This window comes from Cygnus olor, chromosome 8 (genome assembly GCF_009769625.2).
Source record: "Cygnus olor isolate bCygOlo1 chromosome 8, bCygOlo1.pri.v2, whole genome shotgun sequence".
NCBI lineage: Eukaryota > Metazoa > Chordata > Aves > Anseriformes > Anatidae > Cygnus > Cygnus olor.
The window spans coordinates 20,510,847-20,525,637 of NC_049176.1; the positions used below are offsets into that span (position 1 = coordinate 20,510,847).

Genomic DNA, 14,791 nt, shown 5'->3' on the forward strand with positions numbered 1-14,791 from the left:
AAAATTAATACTCAAGAAGTGCAAAAAAAATCCCTCAATGTGTAATATTATCTTAATGTAAACCAGTAGTTTATTATTTCAGACACCCTTCAAAAGTTAACTTACTTAAAAAGTGTTTGTAACCCTAAATAGGCTTTTAAAGTAGAGTTAGTCACGTGTGTTTGCTGTTACGGGGTAAATGATAAACACACAGATAATACAGTGTGGGTTAACCAGTCCTATCTGCATAGTATTGTAAGGCCCTAACTGCATGAACTATTGTACAAGTGTTCCTTACTTCTGTACGGAACTGGCACAGCTTCATTAGATTTCACCCCATTTATCAGGGATCTCAAGTTGATGGGCAGAGGAAACAAAAAGGAAAAAAAGTGGGCAAAAGCAATTAGAGTTTGCCTGAGTAACTGAAAGCAGGCAGAAAGCTCATGTTAAGACGAGACCTTGGGAAAGAAACGAGTGCAGCTGCTCACATAAGGAATGAGCAGAAACAGTTGAGAAATTGTAGGCAGATTTTGTATTCAGAGGACTGAAAAGAGAAACACTGGACTGGCTAACAGAGCAGAGCTCGGGGATTTAAATCAGGTAGGTGAATTGTGGCTCAGTTATAAATAGCTTTTTGAGCTAAAAGGAGGAAAAGCTTGCATTTTGCTTAATGAGAAACTCCTGAATGGAACGGAATGCTCTGGTCACAAAAAAAAAAATATGTTTTTTTTACTTTTTTCATTTTTTTAAGTAAGAATCATCTTTGCTCTTTTAAGACTGTTTGAGAGAAGCAAGTTTTAAATGGACAAGGTAAGGCACGAGAACACAGCAGGAGTCACGATGTGAGAGAGACGAGGGCTTCAATGGGAGTTTTGGTGTGAACAGAAAGAAAGCAGACTTCAGAGATGCCATTTGCAGAAAAGCAACAAGGTGTATAATTAGCCTGCCTGGTCTGATCTGGAGAGCATAGCTGGGGGGCAAGTGGTAACACAGGTCTGAAACAGACACTTTCTGATTTTACTGAAGCGTTTTCAGAAATTTCCAGCCATGTTACCCCTGGCTAACATACAAGAAATGACCTCCAGTGCTGGCTCAGTGTATGGTAAAAAAGATTATCTTGAGCCACTGCTGAAAAGATTTCAGCTAATCTGTTTTACTATGCAATGAAACGGCAGCTGAGCTTCAGCTTTTAAGATAAGTACAAGCATACGCTCCAGGTTGTCAAATACCAGTATAAAGATACAGATTATCAACCTCTAACCTTTTATTAGTACTGTTAACTTCACTGTGGGTCCATGAAAAACTATTTCGTGTTTTTAGCGTGATATTGCTAAAATTAACAGAGTGTTGCTGAGAGAGCCAAACATTACAATCCTTCGGTACACGTAATGTTTGCAGAAATATTTGTTTACAGCTTTAAATTGAACTTCCAACTACCAATCTTACATTTTACAATCTCAGCGTCCTGTCTTTAGGTGCTTTCTGGCAAAGAATTTTGCTGAATGCTATTCAAAATGGAAGTGTTATTACTATCAGACAAATATGTCTTCAGAGTAAATCTGAAATATTATTGATAGATTAAGACATCGTATCCAATTCAAATATTTGCCATTTTAATACCTATTGTGCAACAGAAATGAGGACTTGCAGCAATACAGGAGATCTCACAGGAAAATGCAGCAAGCTTCAACAGTTACTGAGCTTCCACAAATTATAATTACTAAATTATATTCAAAATCTTTACAAAAAAAAATGGAATAACTTTTCTGGGCTGTTGCTTAGACTTAGCAATATTGTTTTCTTTCCCTTATAAGAACATTTCTTGGGATGAAGACTTCTCCATACAAAGAAAAACCTAACGTTTTCTTTTGTTTCAGTTTCAAATGCCCATGTCCCATTTTTGTTTCAACCACAAAAAAATGTTTTTTTCTCCAAGAAATGAAGAAATCATTTAATGTAAATTTATTTTCAGAGAACACAAAGCAAATAAAAGTGTTCAAACCATGATTAAAAAGTTTAACTACTTTGAACTTTATTTATGGTATGTACTACTGGACAGCACAACTAAATGAATTATTACAAATTGCTCACCTCCTAATTGGTGCCTGTCTGAGAATTAGAAATATTTCTTGCACATAAACTAAAACATAATACTCTCGATACATTTTTTTCCATTAAGGCTTTATAGGAAGGAAAAAAAAATACAGCCCCTAGATATCCACCCCTGGGCAGCAAAATACGATATATTTAATCAACACAGACTTCTATAAAAAATGATCTTTGCATAAGCAATGAAGGTATTGAAAGATTTTTGCTAGTTTGTTTTAAGGGTAGCTGGAAAAAAGGTTTCTAATATGTAAATAAGTTCTCCAAAGCGTTTTGTCACTAGGTTAAAGGCTGTGCTCATTCTCTCCTAAATGCCAGGCATATCTCTGAGCGTGAGGAGAAAATTAAAAAAAGAAACAGACGTACCTACCATCCAACAACACAGACCTTCGTGAGAGATCTTTACTGCAGTAACTCAAGAAATTTATTTGTTGTAAATGGTATAGAGATTTTTTTCCTTTAAAAAATGTAATTAATGCATAGGTTTTAATATTATCAAAAAGTTTAGGGGCCACATTATACAAGTCACCATTAGCTTGATTGTCAGCATTCCTTTTTACAGTAGAAATCTAAATAAGAATTTCAAGAATTAAGAATTCAGTACTGACAAGCAGCACGATATGAGATTTTTAACCTCTGACCTGCAGTTCTGCTTGTAAGTAAAGCTATTGTTTCTCTCCTAACTCTGCATTCCTCCTAAGTTAGTTCAACTAACGTTTCAGCCTCCTAGAAAAGATCTAAAAAGTGAGGACTTTCTTCAAGAACAGACTAAAGAGAGTGTTGGAAGCCTTTATCCGTCTGCCCCTTCACGTTTACCACTCAGAAATAACAAGCCGAATATTTTGTTTCACAGTTTCCTGCCAATTGCCTTCTTCCTGATTCAGTGTAGCTTATGCCTGCCTGCCTCAGGAAAGCCTCTTTCTAGGCTTCCCAGGCCCAGGTTTCACAGCCCTAAGATCAGCACAAAACCAACAGCAGTTTAGCCCTATATATTCATTTTAATTTCATGTCCAGAAATACTTCTGCTTTAGAAATCGTATTTTAGCGTGCTGGCTCCTATGATAATTCATAGAAATTGTAAGTCCAGTGGAGAAGTCAACCACAGTGAACATAATTGTGTTCCATTACTTTATCTTTTTTAAATGTAAACCTTTTCCAGGGATGTATTCATTTATAACTCAAGAGTATATTACAGAGTTGAAAGAGATGATTTGCAATTAACAACAAAAACAACCACCACCAGGCACAATTCTACCCACAGAAAGAAGAGATTTATGCAGCAGTACAGAACCCACAGGTGTGAAGTTGAATATTTAGAAATATTGGGAAGAGAAAAATACATAATTTACACACATTTAGAAAGAGAATCATTTGGAGGTAGTAATTCACACGAAAAGAATCAAAAGGCAATTAGACTACAGCATGCAACCACTTCAAGTGATGATTGCCTACTCTGACAAGTCATCTTTTACCTGTCACAGCAGCCAGAGAAGAAGCATTTCAGCCACATCATGAAAGAGACTAGTTGCAGTGATGAGCTATTGTATTCTAACAGTATCCCAGGTAACTTATTCCTGACTCTCCCACGTAACACATTACCAATAACTTCCTCCAGAAGACTATTTCTCAAAGCACGTTGTCAAATTCGTCATGCCAACCAACTTCAACTAGTAAATGGGATCACAAAGAGAAAAGCAAGTTTGTGGTAGGCCAAGCGTTAGCAGTATGACCCTGCCTGCAGCACCCCCCCTCAATCTCCCACAGTGTCATGTGTTGATGCTATGCAGAACCACACAGGAAACGGGGCCTTGGGAGATTGGTACAGCTCACGTACTGCCAAAGTATCCGGCTAGGAAAGCAAGGACCACAAAATTTAATCCCATTTATCACATTTTTTACAAGAATATCAAATCAACGGCACCACTATGAACTTACTTTGATTAGACAGAGAAAATTATGACTTCGGAAGAATCCCATATAAAACTGTTGGGAAGGAGCAACATGTAGGATGAGCAGCCAAGTAAGGGACAGGAGTGGTTTCAAGAGCCTTAGAGGTTTGGCAAAATATTTTACAGAGAAAAGTGAAGATGAGAAATCAATGGAAATTTTTACCTTGGAAAGTTTCCTTCCTGATCAAATTCAGAGCTCATTAGAATTGAGGGTTTCAGAATGAGAAATGCTAGTTAGACATTTTGTAGCAAATCTTTTGGTAATGCTTGATAGCATCCATCCAACTGTCAGAGCCCTGTCTCCCGCTGTGGTTAATCACAAGTGCTTCAGATGGAGAAAATGGAAGAAAAATCCACAAAATACATCTAGGCAGGGGAAGGGGGGAGGGAAGAAAGGCGAGGATGAGAACAAAACAAAAAAAAGCAAAGCATTTTTCTGATTACCATTACCTATTATGGAGAACAAAGGCTTTTTCTTGTTCACCCAAAGGCCCGTGAAAGAAGAAAATTAGTAGTGGTAATAGTAGATGCTTAAATGCCAGAAAGACTACAATGACCATCTAGCCCTACATCAAACCCTTTTTCTCAATGGGAAATACAAATATCCCTCAAAACAGCACAAAAAAATAGAAAACTTTATCTAGAAAACTTTATCTAAAACTCTAGTTTTAGACTCTCAAACGTGTTGTGGAGAAACTTACTTCAGAACTTAATTTGTTTCAGTTGAACAAGCAGAAACTGGATCTGGTTATGACTTGGACAACCAGGTCTAAAAATTCCCCAGCAGGATATAACTTTTCCATGTGTAAGTAGCTATTCAGAACAAGTAAGTCACCTCTCAGTACCTTCTTCAATAAAGAGCTGGACGTATGCAACTTAAGCTGCGTATTAGTTTGTTCTTCCAAAGCATGGATCATTTTTCTGGCTTGTTTTGAGCTAATATTTCCATATCTTCTGAAACAGAGACAACATTACTGGACACTGTATTCTAAAACCATAAAAACCAAGATCATACTTCTGGAAATATCCTGATACTGTCCTTTTCACATAGCCAAAGATTAGCAATGTGGTTCTTTTTCTACTGCACTGTACTGAGAACATATATTGACTGTGATGAATAACTATCCTAAGGGATTCCAAGAATGCTTCTTTATTATATTTAAATCTCCCATCTCTATGTACAAAAAGTTGCCTGTATTCAAATGCAATTGCAATCATTTAAAAGAAATAATTCAAATCAAGATTACCTACCCTTACTTTTCACTATCCAATTCTTTTAATGCCCCAAATGATCATTACTAATCAGCTTCAAGCCCTATGAACAATTTTATTGGCTACATAGCTGATAAAATTAGTGTTTGACTGCAAATCACCCCTAGAACACTTTTCTAGGAACATTTCCCTTAACAGTGGGCAGAGCATCAATAAACGTTCAAGTCAGTGAGCTAGTTTTATCATCTAATGTATGCTATATCAATTCTCAAAATTGCAGATCTCTCAGAAAACCGACAGTCCAAGAAAAACTAGTTCCAAAAAAAAACCATACCAACTGACACTAATTACGGCTTTTAGCTTATCAGCTGGGGTAACAGAACTATGAATTAGCAACAGCATTATTTTACAGGCATGACACTTAATTCGTGATTTGCTCTTTTTAAAAAAATTTGTAACTCAATTGGCAATTTCCCAATCATTTGAAACATTTTTCACTTTCTAAGATTAGTGAAGACTAAGTGATAGATTAGGGTGACTCCTTTACCCATCTTCTTTCAGAATTTTCAGATATGAATTGTCCAGGACTACCAATCCTGATGTAGCACATGCTGCCTCTTACACCAGAAATGATACACATTCTTATCAGCGTCAAAGATGTATATGCATTCTTGCCTCATTTTAAATACAGAGCAGAGACACCTTCAATTCTGTTCCTGTTGAGAACTGCCATTTGCACTCTGCAGTATAATATTCTTTGTAAAGAACACTGTACTATCTTTCTTTCTTTTGGCCACTGGCATTTCATAATTTTCTTAGACCTGCTTGTTATGGTGGCTCTTGAACCTTCCGTTCCTGTTGTTGTTTGCACATTCATGCACGTGCATACACACACACACTCAAAAAGGAAGTCAGAAAAAAGCGATCAACAATTAGTACACTTCCTAAAAGAGTAATACAAAGCTTTAAACATAAGTGAAATAAAATGAGTATTAATATATATTAACGTATACATTTCATGGTAATACAGGAAAGTCTGATGAGAGCACCTTTCATTTTCTTTTGCTAGGTTACCAAATACAAAGAAAAGGAAAAATAAAGCCATAATAGAGCCTCTAGGATTCTCCCAAACATACTTTTCTGTTTCTTCTCTAAAAAGTTACGAAAAATGTGGTGATCTCAAAAATATCCTACTTCAAACATTCACACATTATACCTAGTAGTTATATCCTACAGGAACATAAATTACCTAAGAAACTGTGAGTGAATAAATGTTTCTGTATCAAACAAATACTGAACAAAACCATCCTCTGTATTAAATCCAGTGCCACCATGTTTGAGATGATGGTTGTCTGTTTATGTTCCAAAATATTCTGAAAAAAGTGATGCATTCCCTAATATACTACTTACTGTTCAAGACATGAATTCAAGATGATGAAAAAGCCCCAAATCCTGATCAGTGAAGCACTGCTCGCTAAACTAGTTATTTATTTGTTTTCCCCGCACACCTGGGACAGCACAAATACAATTCATAACAAAGTAACTGTCAGCATCTACTCAACAGATCACAAATGATTTCTACAAGTAATATTTAAAGAGAACTCAATTTTCAGAACATTCTTGCTAAACAAGAATCAAATTATCACATCTAAAAAAAATAAAATATCAATTTAAAATACTTCCATGGAAACAAAAATAAAAATAAATCAATAACTAAACACAGAGACCTTTGAATACCATTTTATTAATTTTGCCTGAAGACAGAAACTACAAATAAGCTACAAATAATGGATATACACTGCAACTTTATTTAGGGCTTATGGTTTCAGACACTAAAATTAAAACAACCAAACATTTTTCTACTTTAAGAATTAAGTTGGCAGGTGTACACAGACATGTCAGAAAGCTAGTTTTGACCTAAATTTAATTCCCACCGTACTCAGAGCTGTATTTAGAAGTTGCAGGACAACACGAGGGCTAACAGATGAGAGTACTGCCACCTTGTGCCAGCCAAGCTGAAGCCTAACAAACAAGACTAGAAACTAATTGCAGAACATGCTCTGCCTTTAAAGTCTGACAGTTATTTGAGATCAGATGCTTAATATGGAATTATGAAAGGGTGCAGTAGTATTAGATTTGAAAATTTGAAAAGACATATGAAGCCTTCTTTTTAAATTCTCTAATATTACTCCCTTTTATAGCATGGACATATGTTCTTAGTAAATAAATATTTAAATACTTGAGTCAAGATAAACTTTAGGAAGTTGAGAAGAATTCTGAAAATTCTGATACATACTGACAGTCCACATGAGAAAAAAAATTCCTCTCAGTCCCTTCTTAGTTAAAATACAAATACTACATCAAACTTCACATAACAATGTAAAAAAATGAAACTGCTCAGTGGACATTTCCATGAACTCCCTCCACAAGGGGCACTATTACAAGTAATAAAAATGTAAAATAGTAGTACTCACCAATATCATTAGCTAGAGAAGCAGGATCTGAGGTCCCAAGGGTGGCCTCGAACTCCTCCTGAAGACGATAAGCTCGCTGAAGCAGGGATTCAAGCTTATGAATGAATTCAGCACTGATGATATCCTGCAAGAAGAATGACATTAGAATATTTGCTATTTGTTTACAGTCTATATTCTTAGAGTTTTACAAACAAATCTTATTAAGCCTTCAAAGGGCTCATTGTGCCACACTAATTTCCAACAAACACCACAAAGACCCTGTCAGATGAACACTTCAACATCCAGAATACACGCACCTTTCTAAACATATACATTTTATTTAACATAATAAAAACTTATTAAACTAAACTTAAAAATACTTTAAAATTATGTGTGATGCTTACTGCACTAGAAACAATGAAAGCTGTGCAGGTGTATGTTTATCTCAAAATATTTCATCATTTAGTTCATGAGAACAAAGGGATACAAATAGAGTTCAAGCACATTATTTGTGAATACTCATAAACTTATCATCTTTCCCAAGACCTGTATCTAAGCAGATATCCTCTCACAGCTGTAAAAGGAAGGCATGACCCAAGGGATTTTGTGCAGAGAACTGGTTAGAGAAATGCTTGGTAGCTTTGTAATAGTAATACCATCCAGATGTAAACACTGATGCAGCTGCAATTGACAGAAAGTCACACCCAAACTAACTAACAACAACAACAAAGTTCTTTAAATGCACTGTAGAAGTTTAAAATATTACTTTAACAAAATGTAGTGAATTTTCAGGGCAGCATCAGTAGGTTAAATATACTCACTTCTACACTTTCTTCAGCAATTGCATCCCCTGCTCCCAGCTTGATGGAACTACAACTTGCTTCATCTTCAACTTGTCTGTTACGGAAAGTTAGCGCCTGCTCCCATCGACGTAGTGCTTCTTCAAAAAGCTCCATACCTAGGGTAGATCAGAAAAACCTTCACTCAATCAAACACACAGCTTCCATATGTATTTTAGGCTCACAGAAAACTATGTAGATAACATGCATAATTACAGCAGAATTGTAATTTTTAAAAATAGCAATTCCCAGTCTAAAAAGAAAAACAAAAACAGATGATATCTGCCTTTTTAAGATAAGGAAATCCACAAAGCAACAAGGACAGTAGTATTTTTTCCTATTTATTTCTAAAAACAATTCTATAGCTTACTACTACAAATACAGGGATCACAACTATATATTTTTCAAAACCTAACACTAGATTAAGCAAGCTTTCAATATTTTATGGAAGTGTTCTTGGACACATGCTCACAAGACACTGTAGAAAAAATACCACAGTATCGCACAAGCGTCACTTTGCCATAAAACCAAGAAATTTACTTTCATTGCTATTAGATATTGAATGTTCTTATCATAACCTACCCATCAAATACAAATTTTCAGGTGTGGTCACTGGAATATTGACAAGTTTAATATCATCTTCGTCTGCTTTATCCCAGGAGTTAGAATTGGCACAAGCACAACTGTGACAAGAGGTGGCACTCTGAACCTAAAAAATAAATACATTTTGAAGTGTTGTTATACAGAGTATCCTTAAAACTACATTCCTCCAGTGTACATTATGGTCCAAGCTATCTATCTAGTCTTACCTACAAATTACCATTTAAAAGACTTTAGAAAAAGCACAATTATTTTCAGATTAAGCATAATGTATTGTTTCCTTTGTTATTAATGCTAGGGTGTTGTTTGCCAATATTTTGAAAGTCGTTATTGCTCCTTTCTTAAAATAAGAAAGTAATTAGTGATTTTCAATATTGTTTTCCAAGTAACATTTGACTGCAGATTATAATAAAAGTTTTAAAAATGAAACTTGTTGTGTAGACTGACGTAAACACGGTCTGTTACATGACCTGCAGGTGCCTCTCTGAAAGTAAGGGAAGCAGACATAGATGTACAGAAACATACAAAGATGTCCAGACTGTTTTAAGCCCGCCAAGACATATAAAACAATATATGGCCACTTCCCTCCTCCTAGTTGAGGATAACTGAAAGAAGAGGCTTCAGCTTTTAGGTGAGAAGCATGTGTAAACATGATTGTTAATCCTTAAAAACAACCCATTTCCTAGGCAAAACATTAAAGAAATTATGTTGCATTAAACTTCTCATCCTGTAAATAGTTCCTAAGTAGAGGTGCTGATCACCAAAACAGAGATCACATGCAGCCTAAAGGACCCACATTATAGCATCTGCATGTATCAGTGGAGCAGAAGGAATGTTCATTTATTTCAGTACTCTGCCCAGAGGATCAGTGGAGCTTAACTCTTTTCTTCTTTCTATCCTCTCAGAATTAAGCCATGTTGCTCCAGATTGCAAGTCTAGGAGCAGCTGATCAGATAGGAAAGGTCTTGCTACCTCTTCTCCACTGAGGTTTTGCTTTTACCCTTGTGTCAATTCTAGTGTTCAGAGATTGAATGCAACTCACTAACCTAAGATGATAAGAAATCATCAATTTTTAAGTGATTTTCCCGCCAAGTCAGTAAGGTGACTCACTAAATGGTCTAAAAATGCACCAGAGCAGTATATATAGAGGCCAGGAACGCATAACTGAGTGCAGGATACAAGGGGAATCCTGCTTTCAGCAGCACTAAATTGTATAGATTTGGCTCATTCCACTGCACACATCTGCATCCTTATGAAGTTGTTAGACATAAGACAGGAAGAGTCAGAGGCAGTAGACACAGAATCGGTAAGAACAACAAAAAATATTTTTAGTATGTAGAAAGTACAATAGCCTTCTCCACATACAGGTCATCTTCTGTGCAGTCAGTATCTCTAGCCTTCTGAGGCTGTGTAGCTTATTCAGGAAAGTTGTTTCAGGTCAGTGAAACCATTAGGTGCACATCCAAGGCAAGTTAACATACACTGAAAAGCCTTAAATCACTTACCGAGACCAGACTCTGAACTGAGCCAGAGTATTTACTGAAAAGTCCTCCATTTGCATAGATACAAGACTGTGATCCTTTTTCCTTGGCAGAGCTCAGAGAAAGAGTCAAGTTTTGTCGGCTACTGGAACAACTTGAACCTAACAGATACACTCATTTTAAAGATTCTACAAAACTGAAAACATTATATCTTGTGTTAACAAGAACTAGCAAGAACCGTGTCTAATCTTTTCAGTAAAATCCAGACTGGAAGCAAACAACAATTATTCTTTCATTTACACTTCCACATCAGAAATTATGAATTAGAATAGTCGATATCCATACAATAAGTATGCGTATTAAGCACTATTATTTTCCCATCCTATAAAGTTTAAATTTGCTTTTCTCGGTTTTGTGGTGATACATCCACAAGAACTGCAAACCCAATTGTTAATACACTGCTGATAAAAAGATTTTTAGTCCAAATGCACAGTTAAAACATTAGCTTTAAGAAGACCAGCTAAATTATAAAATACTGTAACTTTTCCCTACTTTGCACAATTTCTACTTTAACAATTAAAACCTGATCAGCATTAAAGGAAAATGATTTATTTTACTATTGTATACTGTTAAATACACACACACCCTCACATCCCCTTGCTTCCCCTTCAAGACAGACAAACCAAAAAAACTTTGGGGTTCCTTCACATACCTTTTTCTGATGCAGCTGCTTTGGTACATTCTAATAGTAGATGGCCTGGTTCCCATTGTGACACTTGCTTGTTTTTTCTTCCACGTCTTCTTTTAAAATGGTGGGCCAGAAAAATAACAGATATTGCACTCACTGCTGTGACTGTGAACAACTTCTTTAACCCTGGGGAAAGTTTAATCTGAAAATACAAGAGCGTGACTTCATTGGAGATATACGCTCCTTAACTTTCACCTTTCCACTTATCCTCCTTTTGGCGTCTTCAGCACAGTCTGAAGGAAGGACCTAAGAGATTCACCTCTCACATAGCTTGAGAAATAAATCAAATCTAATTAAGGACTTAGACTAATAGCTTCTCAAAGTTTGTGACGGCCAGGTGAGAAAGCTTACAAAGGGGTTAGTGGGACAACATCAGTGGCTGCACTGAGAGTCATACTCCAACACCAAGAACTATAAGACATATTGCAAATCCATGAACTATGGGGTTCTAAAAAAATAACTTTCACACTTCTTTTTTCTTTCTTTTTAATGCCAGGACAATGCAGGGCTTCAATTAGTTCTTTAACAGACTGAAAAAAAAAGAAACTCAGCCTTCACAGCTAGACTGTTTTCTTGCACTGTGAAAGAATGGAGGATGCAAAAGCTAACATATGCACTGTTTCAATCTGGGAAGAACATGTACTTAAACAAATTTGCCTAAAATGGTTTTTGTTTATTTTTATGATTATTTTGAACACAAATAATTTGTAGATTTATATGTTTAAATTTAGCAAATAAGAACCACATATTCAGGCAACTGGAATTAAACCCACTAACAAAGCTTTGAAAGTTCAAAGTGACCAGACTCTAAAAGGAATAAAAGAAAAGATCCACTTAACTAGAAAATACTGCCCACATCGAAAGAATCTTTAGGAAATCTATGCTACTTGAGAAGGCATGACTTCTGGGAAAAAAAAAAAATCTGCAGCCCCTGAGGCCAATACAGTAATACAGTGTTTCTGTAATGCCTCCTCATACGAGAAAGGAGTAGGCCATGGTTGCTGTGCAGTTGGTTAGTGCTATCAGTAGAGTTGTGCAATTTCAAGAAGCATTGAAAGTTTCTTTGATAGCTTCACTGAGTTTGCTATCAACTAGTCAGATACCTTTGACTTGAGAACTCTAAGATAAAGAACTTAAAGGTACTGCATCTTGACTGAGGCCAAGAACCTAGCAGTATATTCTGCAAGCTAAAGAAAATCCCTGAAACAGCACAAACGTGTATTTGCAGGCGACTACTGGATTTAACAGAAAAGAGTAACAATCAAATAACTAAAATTGAAAATTTAGCTCTCGCATTAAATTCTGTAAGGTTCAAAAAAAAAAACTAAGATTTTTTAGAAATTTTTCTATGCCTACAAGTATGATCATAAGTAAAGAAAAATTAAAACCTCTAAGAAGAAGAAAGTTAATAGTTGCACACACTATTTAACAAGCATATCAACATGCTGCAACATTAAAAAGAAATCCTTTATCTTGCAGTGAGACTTTTAAAGTATTGTAAACAGAAAAAATGTGAAAATAAACTGATGCACCTAAGAATATCTCATTCTGGTTTCAAACACATTAACACTTTGAAAAGTCTTTATATGCAAATTTGAAGAAGAAGACATTTGCTTCCATTTACAAACAACTAATTCAATAAAGATAAAATACAGTTGTATAAAGGATATGAGTTTTCAAAGCAAAGCTTTATTAATAACTGTTTATATATAACTTTGAAAAAACCTTATCAACATTGCTAACTGCAAACATTTTTTTTCTTGTTATCCTTGTCAATAATTTGCCATATGCAGAATAGGGAGGGGGAAAAAAAAAAAAAAAAAGCAGTTTTGAGCCACGTTTTGTATAGCCAAGTAGAAACTCCCCCTGTCCTGTGTATTACTGAAACAGAATCTGGTTCACTGTTCAAGAAATTTATTATCTGAGACACATGACTGCAGCCTTAGTGTTTTCTGAAGTAATTCAGACATATTTAGCTCAATCACTTATCACTCATGTAGTTACAGACAACACAATTACAGCAACTCTTCCCCGCCTTTGTCATGGCAGTGCTCTAGGGAAGAATCTTGCAATTCCCTGCAGACAGGGAGTGTCAGCATCACAATACGTACAGCTTTCCAGCCTGACAAGTAATAACATACTCTTCAGCCAGATTTGACTGCTATCCACATTGCTATTTATATAGTGAAAACTAATCTATAATATCAACAAAATAAATCAACATAGGATGTTGATATATGATAATGAACTATCAACACAAAGAGAAACACTTTTAGCTTGCAGCTCTAAATAAAAAAATCAAGACATTCCTTACAAATTTAGTTCATATTAAGCTCTGGAAAAACAACAACAACAACAACAACAACAACAACAAAAAAACATTACAATTAAACTTTAAAAGTATATCACAAGTTGCAATATTCAGATAACATATATATTACCTGTATAAAAGAATAATACCAGGAAAGGGGAAGATGAAATGCCCGAAAAGCTACCGTCTTCAGAGAAAACCGTGCCTCAGTAACAGCTTCTTCTGACATGGCTCCTTCTCTCCCATAACCTCATTCAGTGGAACTATCTTGAAAACATGAGTCCCATATGGCCTCTGGAATGGGCTGTCAAATGAAGGATACATACTCAATTATGTAATACAAGGCAAAGATGGCTTTCTTCTACAGGCTTGAAACCCTTACGTAACAGGTAGATGACCTGTTTGATTGATGTTTGTGACCAGAGATGAGATTTGCGCTTAATGAGAAGACAGCAAAAGTGCTGGCTCAGCTTAGGCCTCACTCATCCCAACTGCCCTGTGTGAAGACCCGCGTGTGTCTAACGGATCTACAGAGCACTCGGTCTGCTTTCGCTAGCTGACAGCTCACTTCTCATATCCGATAAATCACACACAAAACAACTCTGAGATTAAACCTTCAACCGGGGCCCGGCCTCGCAAGGGCAGCGGACCGCGCCCCGCCGCAGCCTCCTCCCGGAGCTCCGTGCCGAGCTCTCCCCCGGGTCGGGGACCGAGGACCAGGGCTGCCCGAGCTCCCGCACCCCTGGGGCTGAGGCAGCCTCGGCTCGGCTCGCCCGGGGACCGGCTCCCACGCCCCGCCGCCCCCCGTTAGCTGCCCCCGCCACCCGCCGTTACCTGCCGGGCACCGGGGCGGGCACCGCGGGCAGCAGGCACGGCCCCTCATGGGCGGCTCCCTCCCCGCCCCGGCTGCCGCTAGGAGACAGGCGGGGATCCGCTTCCGGGCCAGCGAGGAGCCGCTGCGGGGTGCCAGGAGGCGGCGGCTGCCGCCCGATGAGGCGAGACGAGGTGAGGTGAGGCACGCCGCTCCGTCAGCAGCCCGCGGCCACCATCTTCCCGCGGGGCAGCCCCCCGCGGCAGGCGGCCGGGCAAGGCGGGGCGAGACTCTGCGACCGC

The 14,791-nt window shown here is 37.3% G+C and overlaps 2 protein-coding genes across 8 annotated transcripts in view; one reads left to right on the forward strand and one right to left on the reverse strand.

Annotated features, from left to right (window-relative positions):
- MIGA1 (mitoguardin 1) overlaps window positions 1-14,642 on the reverse strand; it is a 41,396-nt gene extending 26,754 nt beyond the window's left edge. For 2 of the 3 annotated variants that reach the window (XM_040566096.1, XM_040566094.1), the window contains exons 1-7: window positions 14,513-14,642; window positions 13,809-13,982; window positions 11,332-11,509; window positions 10,644-10,780; window positions 9,121-9,247; window positions 8,521-8,657; window positions 7,721-7,844 (exon numbers count right to left, since the gene is read on the reverse strand). In XM_040566096.1, coding sequence (XP_040422030.1) covers window positions 7,721-7,844; window positions 8,521-8,657; window positions 9,121-9,247; window positions 10,644-10,780; window positions 11,332-11,509; window positions 13,809-13,907 — 802 coding nt within the window. In that variant the 5' untranslated portion in view covers window positions 13,908-13,982; window positions 14,513-14,642. Of the gene's footprint in view, window positions 1-7,720; window positions 7,845-8,520; window positions 8,658-9,120; window positions 9,248-10,643; window positions 10,781-11,331; window positions 11,510-13,808; window positions 13,983-14,076; window positions 14,256-14,512 lie in introns of those variants that run through there. The other variant, XM_040566095.1, reaches the window with a different exon arrangement.
- The window catches only part of USP33 (ubiquitin specific peptidase 33), a 36,670-nt gene continuing 36,438 nt past the window's right edge, over window positions 14,560-14,791 (forward strand). For 3 of the 5 annotated variants that reach the window (XM_040566047.1, XM_040566049.1, XM_040566054.1), the window contains exon 1: window positions 14,560-14,683. In XM_040566047.1, the coding sequence (XP_040421981.1) occupies window positions 14,669-14,683 (15 nt within the window). In that variant the 5' untranslated portion in view covers window positions 14,560-14,668. The remainder of the gene's footprint in view (window positions 14,684-14,791) is intronic. The other 2 variants (XM_040566048.1, XM_040566053.1) reach the window with 2 other exon arrangements.